Below are 7,859 nucleotides of genomic sequence, written 5' to 3'. Positions count from 1 at the left end.
GCTGTTTGTTACCCAGCGGTAGCAACACACACTGAGGTACCCCTTTCCCCCACTCCCCAGGCAGCTAGGGCATTGACACAGGGCATGGGCTAGGCCAACAGGATGTTTGTGCTCCAGAACAAGTGGTGCAAAGAAGTAGCATCAAGACAAGACAGGGGCATCTGGTTTTCAGGGGCAGCTATGGCTGAGTGCCCAAGGGCAGGTGGCAGTGCCAATTGAGGCATCTGGATTCCGTGGTGATGGCAGAAGTGTCCCCGCCAACCAGTTCCCCGGCATGATTTCAGCTGATCGCCCTGGCTGCCTCACCCCCTTGATTTCTACTGTTTTCTGAGCCTGGTTTTCCAGCCTTCCTGCCACTTTTGTGAGGAAATGAACAGCCTTCCAATGCACATTTTTGCCATTTAAATCAGCCTGAGGCAGTTTCTGTTGCTTGCAATAAAAACCCCGTCTTCTATAAGATGGGCAATCCCCAGCATGTTACATTTATAATATAAATTTGAAACTGTTTTGAGTTACAAGTATCAGAATATCTAACCACTGGTAACTTAAGCAACACAGGCATTGTGATTTCTCATAAAAAGGGAGTCTGGAGGTCAGAGGTTCCAGGGTGGGACAGGTGGCTCTGTGATTTCAGCACTTTGGGAGGAGGCATCGCAGCACCTCGCTTAACTTGCTCCTCATGGCCACAAGATGGCTGCAGAAGTTCCTGGCATCGTGTCCTCACAGGAAGCAGTAAGGGAGGAAAGGGGGCAATAAGGCCTCTCTTGTGTCCAGAAACCCCCCCACCCAGACCTCCCCTTAAAGCTTGCTGGCCAGATCTGGGAAATGCGCCCAAATCAAAAACAACCCCAGCAAAAGGCGTTGCCAAGAATGGCTCAGCCAAATCCTAAATTAACCCCCGAGGCTGGGCACGCTGCTGCTGGCTCCAAATCGGGGCTCTGTTGGTGAGGAGGGAGAAATGGCAGCTGGGATGGCAATAAGCAGGGTCAGCCACAAGATGTAAGCTGCAGCCTTGCTGTAGGCGGCTTCACGGCCCTCTTGCCCTTGGGGTCCACAGGCAGATGGTACCCATGGACACTGGAGTGGGTGAGGCTCTGCTCCCACCTCCCCACCCCAGGACCTCTCGTTTGTGCAGTAAACATTCGGACTGTGCCTCCAAGGCCAGGTGCCCCTAATAAAACCCAAGCACTGAGTCTCCACCATGAGAAGCAAAATCTCTGGGGCCTGTGAGAACACAGGAGAAGGAGCTACGTTCTTGGAGACAAAGCCAGGGGCAGGTTTCCAAGCTGGCCAGGTCCGGGGCAGATTCCCACCTCACATAGCTCCCCGGAGGCCCCTTTGGCCTCGCTTGCTGCGAGGCCCCAGAAGTCACACTTGGCCTGCCTCTAGCGGGCCTGAATCCCACCGTCCCGGGAGACAGTGTTTTCCCACAGCCCGAGCCCAGGTGTGGAGGGAGGCTCCTGCCGGCCGCATCCAGGGCCTTGGTGGGGAAGCAGGCCATCTGGAAGCACACGGGCTTTCCCCAAGCTCAGTCCCTACATGCAGTGGCTGGCCATTCATGGCCCAAGCCGCCCTGGGTGAAAGGTGAATGGAGGAGATGAGGTGACAGGCTCCAGACCGCTTCAGGGTGCTAAGTAGAGAGGCCCAGGCTGGTCCAAGGGTGAGTGTGATTGTGTTTGTGTGAGCAAGCACGTGAGCACGTCGTTGAGCATACAAGCAAGGCTACATGTGAGCACCAGTGTCACCATGTGAGTGTGCATGCCACAATGCGTGAGTGCAGGTGTGCATGTGAGCTTACGCATGTGCGTGCATTTGTGTAAGGGTGTGTGTGCAAATGCACGTTCCGCCTTTCTCTGAAGGACACAAACGTTCACAAACTGAAGATTCAAGCCAGTTTCTGCTAAATTAAAAACAGCTTTTTCGTGTTTAAAGTTTACAATACGAAAAATAATTTTCCTTTCTTCCGGGGGGGCGGGTGAAGAGGGAGGGGCAGGGGGCCCCTGAGAACATTCCATGAACCAGCCCAGGCGGTTATGCACAATCGACCCGGTTAGATACGGCAGCGCCCCCCCACCACACCCCCTGCGCCGGCACCCCTGCCAGCTCATTGGGGACAAGATGTTCTGAGGTGTGAGCTGATCTGGGGGGACTTGCAGCTGGCAAAAGATTCTCACTGCCCCCCCTGAAGGGGCCATGCCTCTAGCAGGGAAGGGTTCTCCTTGGGGGAGCTCAGGTTGGGGGGGTAAAAAGGGACTGGAATGTTCTGGTAAGTCCCCAAGGGCTGCTGCTTTCGTTTCAATGCCCCTGGCAGCATGGGTTCCTTCCTGGTTCCCAACCAAGTTTTTATTTCAACGCTGCCCCCCACCCACACATCCGGCCTCGCTCTGGGGCCCCAGTGGCTGCTGCACAGGAGCACCAGGCCTGCGGGTGCATTTTGAGGGGGATCCTGGACGCCTCTCCTCTCAGAAAACTGTCCGTGAACAGCAGGCTTTCTCCACCAACATACAGCCCAGTTCGTGGCGAGGCCAGCCATGAGAGCAGGGGTTAGGAGCCATTCACAGAGCTCTTAGGCCCATATGGAATGGAGATGACTTCATGCTTCCTTTAGGACCTGCCCTGCGTCTCCGCCATCACGGCCTCCAGGGAGAGGGGCTCCCCAGCTCCCCAATCGCACACCCCAGGACTGAGCAGATGGAAACAACCTGCCAGGAGCTGGCAGCTGTCTGGTGGCAAGGGGCCAAGCCACCAGGCCCATGGAACAACCTGGAGAGAGTCTCTCCGAAGGCCACCCAGCCCAGGGCAGATTTGCCCTTTCTTCCCGGCACCTGGTAGAAGTTCTGGCCACACTTCTCACTGCCCCACACCCCTGAGCCAAAGGCCAGCCCCCCTTCCAGCTCCTCTGCAATGCTAGAAAAGGGCAAAGAGGGGAGGGGAGCCCCTAACCACAGAGAGGACATGAGGAATCTGTGACCCATCAGGCCCCACAAGCTCAGCGCTGGGCCTGCTCCATCTTTTCACCATAACATTTTTATTAAATGAAGGAAAATATTAGGAGACGACATCTGCTAAGATATGAGGTTAATTCTTTACACGGTGAGTGGGTCACAGAGACACGACATCAATCGTCCATTAGCAGCAGAAGAGATACTTTAAGTTGCCCCGAGGGTACAAATCCCATTTATAAGACAGCAATGCCGGTGTCTTAAAAAAAAAAAAAAGCAAAATAGGGGCGCCTGGGTGGCTCAGTCATTAAGCGTCTGCCTTCGGCTCAGGTCATGATCCCAGGGTCCTGGGATCGAGCCCCGCATCGGGCTCCCTGCTTGGCGGGAAGCCTGCTTCTCCCTCTCCCACTCCCCCTGCTTGTGTTCCCTCTCTCGCTGTCTCTCTCTGTCAAATAAATAAAATCTTAAAAAAAAAAAAAAAAGAAAAGAAAAGAAAGCAAAATAGAACCCCCCCAAAATAATAATAATAATAAACAACTTTAGAGGTTTGACAACAAAACAAATGTGGCCGGAGCTGCTGCAAAGCCCCTGAAGGGAAGAGGCCGCACCACCCACCCGACTTCCCTTGCTGAGGGGGCCCAGGCCTGGTGGCAGGACAACCTGAACACAGGACAAGGTGGGAATGGAAGGCTGGAGAAAGGGAGAGAGATAAAAATCTCGTAGGAATGCAGACACACTGTGAGTTCTAAAGCAGGTGTCACCCTTGCACCAGGGGATGAAGAAGGGAACGGGGGCATCTTGGCCTGCTCCTCACCGAGGCCCCACGAGACGCCCCGCGCCAAATGGAAGGCTGGCCGACTATGAGGACCGTCTCTGAGAGCTGGCTGTGTTTCTTCCTTCTGAAAGTGGACAACCGCACACACCGAAGGTATTGGGACCGAAGACAGGCATGGAGACAAGTGTGAGACTCTCCTCCAAGGCCACGCTCCCACCCCAGCAGCCTGGGCTTATTGGAGGCAGAAATATGCCCACTCGAGGTCAACCCTGAGCTGGGTGCTTCCCTGCCACCTCACCAGCTCCTGGAGGTCCATATGTTACAGAGTTTGGGGGTGGTGTTTATTTTAAAAAAATAGATGATGCAAGAAACTTGGGAGGGGGCAGGGCACAAACCATGGATTTGGGGATCGACGTTAACGAGCTCGCATCAGAATGTCTGAGGCCGCCGAGCCGGGGGAGGAGAGAAGTGGGACAAAGCCACACAACCACACCTCAAAGGAGACCCCGATTCCCTCCGTGAGCAGGGATATGGGGCAGGTGAGGAAACCTCCTCGGGTGTGCCTCTGCTGCCATGACACGTCAGCCTCATCGCTGGCAGGCTCCCTCGGTGGGCACGAAGCCAGGATCTGCTCTGGGAAGGAAGGAGGGACCCCAGAAGGGGGCCTCATCAACACAGCAGGCCCCATGACGTCAGCCCACGGGCCCGGGGTGGTTCGTGGTTCTCGGCCCCAGTGTGCGCTCACCACACCCCTCGCAGAGACAGCCTGAGGCTGGGCCGGGTCCCAGGGGTACCAGGGGCTACCTCCTGGTCCCTGACCGGGGCAGCAGGACAGGGGCACAGGCGATGCCCGCGAAGGACTCTGGGAAGTGCAGGTCGCGCTCCCACTCGTCCGTCTCCGTGTTGTACACCTGCACGATGCCCGTCACATTGTTGAGGCGCCAGTTGTAGCCCCCCACGATATAGATCTTCCTATCCAGCAGGCAGCAGCCAGCCTCCGACTGGCCGGCCCTCATGGGGCTCACGCTGGTCCACTGGTCCGTCTCGGGCACGTAGTACTCCACTGCCAGCACGTCAAAGCAGCGGTCCACATGGTCCATGCGGCCACCGAGGGCATAGATGCGGCCGCCGGCACCCACCATGGCGTGAAGCACGCGGGGCTCACTCATGGGTGCCTTGAACTCCCACTGGTCGGCGGCAGGGTCATAGCAGTGCAGCGCCTTCTTGTCCTCCACGGAGATGCCATAGCCACCGGAGATGTAGAGGCGGCCCCCCGCCGAGGCACCCGCGTGGCCCCAGGTGCGGCGCTTCAGAGAGCACGCGTAACCCCACTCGTTGCGCCGCGGGCAGTACCGTTCGACTGAGGCCAGGCTGCCCGCCCGGTTGCGGCCGCCCGTGGCGTACACCATGCCGCACAGCACGTTCAGCTGGAACTGGATGCGGCTCTCCTGCATGGCCTGCAGGCGCAGCCAGCGGTTCAGGTGGGGGTCGTAGCGGTAGCAGGCGTCCACCGCGCCCTCACCGCTGCGGTACTGCAGGTGCTGGCCCCCGGCCACGTACACGAAGTTGTCCAGGACGGCCACGCACGTGTGGCTGCAGCCCACCTCCATCTCGGTGAGTTCCCGGAAGTGGCGGGCGCCGGGCTCGGGCAGCTGGTACACCTTACTGCTGACAGAGCGGTCGCTGTCGGTGTAGGGCGTGCCACCGAAGGCGACCAGGGAGGGCACGTCGGAGCGCACGACCGTGCGCGGGGACTGCATCTCGTGCTGCCGGAAGGGTAGCACCTGGTAGTTGAAGGCCTCCAGCAGGTACTGCCGGCACAGCACATCCTCCACCATGATGTCCAGCGTCTGCACGCTGTCCACCAGGTCTGACGACCGCATGAGCGGAAAGCGGATGTGGCAGAGCACATGGCTGGCACGCGGCCGCCGGGCCGGGTCGTGCTGCAGCCAGCGGACCGCCGCGCGGAACAGGTCAATCTCCGCACAGCTCTGCAGCCGATTGCTCTGTAGGAAGAAGACCAGGCGCTCCAGCGGGAGGTGCAGGAAGTCCTCCTCCTCCGCGATCTGCAGGAAGTGCTGGAAGGTGAAGGCATCCACGGACTCCTTGAGCGAGGCCAGGCTGAAAGTGGTGGCCATGTGGCCGATGTTCAGGCAGGTCTCTACACTCATGGCGGCCTTAAGAAACTCCTCGCACAGCTCCACCACGGGAAGCATCTGCAGGAACACGGCCGCACCCAGCACGTCCTGCACGCAGTCCAGGTCCAGCGTCACCTCGGCACTGTAGGCAAAGTCGATGATGTGCCGCAGGCCGCGGGCGGACACGCCCTTCAGCTCGATGATGTCCTGGCTCGCCTCCCTCATGCCACCCGTGAACATGGCCCTGAAGTTCAGAAACACAGCATGTGGGCTCAGGGCAGCCAAGGGGCCTCATGGCCACCCAGGAATAGCCTGGCCCCTGGACACCATGAGCAGGGCACAGCCAACCCGGAGAAAGAGGTCAGATGCTCATTAAAGGCATGTTAAAAAAAAAAAAGATTTTTAATCCACCCAAGCCTTGTGTCTTCCTACAAACATCAGCTCCCCACTCTGCCCCTCTGCGTGGGGCCACATCCAGCCTACCCAGAGGTGTGGATTGCTGGGACCCCCCCCGGCTCAGAGGGAGGGGCCGGGGGACCACTTATGGCAGGGCAGGTACAGGTGGGCAGGAAAAGGCCAAACATTGACTTTGGCCATGAGACAGACGCCAGCCCCACCTTGGCACCCAGCCCTGTAAGACCACACACACGGCAGGCTCAAGAGACAAGGTGGGGACCCCAAGAACACCGTGCACCGTGGTTCTCAGAGCCGAGCCCCTCACCAGCAGGCACATATGGGCAGGTGGCTCCACCTTCCCGAGCCCGAGTCTCCGTCCTGCCACACAGGGATGGGGAGGGGGTAAGGGTCTCCAGGTCAGAGCACCGACTAGGAGGCCCCAGCAAAGTCACTGTCATCTCCAGACAGTCAGGAAAGCCCTCCAAGAATGGCCCACAGGAGCCCTAGTCCACTGTGAGACACCCTCCACCCCCAGTGAGTGACACTAGCTGTCAGCCTTTCTGTCCTGCTCTGGAAAGTAGAGCTAATGTGAGCACCAGTAAGAAAAACAGGACCTGGGTCACAGCACCCCACGGCCCTTGGGGAGCCCCCATCAGGAAGAGAGGCAAGTACCCCAGCACCCTCTGGGAGTTCATAAGAGGTTCCTCTCACAAGGCAAGCACATATTGTGACAGCTGACCAAGAAGAAGGAACTTCCCTCATCCATTCATCCAACAGATGCTGTCCCCCAGTCACACCCAGTGTGGCCTGGGCTCGGGTCCCACAGTGGGGACAGCTGAGCTTGGTGCTACTGTGGGGCCACCAACTAACAAGTGCCCAACACTCTGAACAGCAGCACCATGGAGCCTCCTAGGAGCAGGGCTCAGGCAGCCCCCCGGACCCTGCCCCTTCTTGTCCCCATGAGTCCCATCAGCCCATCGAAGGCAGAGGCAGCCACGGCAACAGGAGGGAGCTTTGCCTTTTAAGGCCTCGCCAGCTGCAGTGCCAGCGCAGAGGAGCCTTTAAAGGGCATTTCTGGCTGGGCCGGCCCACCCGTCCCCAAATCCAGAATAAAAATAGAAACGGCGCCCCAGATGGCTTGGCTGCTCTGGCTCCCCAGAACAGCCTTGTTGAGCCTGGGGGGCGGGCAGCTGGGGGGCGCACCCGGCAAGCCATCCCAGCCTTGCCACCCTAGCCTCGAGGACTGTGCAGCCCTCGGAACACACCTAAGCTGAGGCTCTGCGAGACAGTCTGCAGGGGCGCTCCAGCCACCACTGGCAAAGTGGGGCCAGAGCACCACCCCCAGGACAGCACCCCAGCTCTCTCTGGCAGGGTCACAGCCTGGCAGGAGGAACTGGCCAGCTGGTCACTGAGGAAATGAGGGAGGCTGTCCTCAGCCCATGACAGCCCCCAGCTGGTGAGAATGGCTCTAGCCCTGCTCCAAGGGGCCCTCACCCCCCCACACACACATACAACCCAGCACAGGGAAGGGGATTTTAGGAAAGGGCTCTCGCAGCAGACTGACCAGTACACCCAGAAAGTCCTCACCTGTCATGAGGGGACTACGAC

The 7,859-nt window shown here is 58.7% G+C and overlaps 1 protein-coding gene across 2 annotated transcripts in view; it reads right to left on the bottom strand.

Annotated features, from left to right (window-relative positions):
• Window positions 1-1,897: 1,897 nt before the first annotated feature.
• Window positions 1,898-7,859, bottom strand: part of KLHL26 (kelch like family member 26) — a 28,990-nt gene continuing 23,028 nt past the window's right edge. For both annotated transcript variants that reach the window (XM_025885672.2, XM_073901011.1), the window contains one exon: window positions 1,898-6,099. In XM_025885672.2, coding sequence (XP_025741457.2) covers window positions 4,518-6,099 — 1,582 coding nt within the window. In that variant the 3' untranslated portion in view covers window positions 1,898-4,517. The remainder of the gene's footprint in view (window positions 6,100-7,859) is intronic.

Source organism: Callorhinus ursinus, unplaced genomic scaffold (assembly GCF_003265705.2).
Source record: "Callorhinus ursinus isolate GAN/ISIS: 27379988/994484 unplaced genomic scaffold, GSC_fseal_2.0 scaffold15, whole genome shotgun sequence".
Taxonomy (NCBI): domain Eukaryota; kingdom Metazoa; phylum Chordata; class Mammalia; order Carnivora; family Otariidae; genus Callorhinus; species Callorhinus ursinus.
This window is presented reverse-complemented; position numbering and strand designations above follow the sequence as displayed.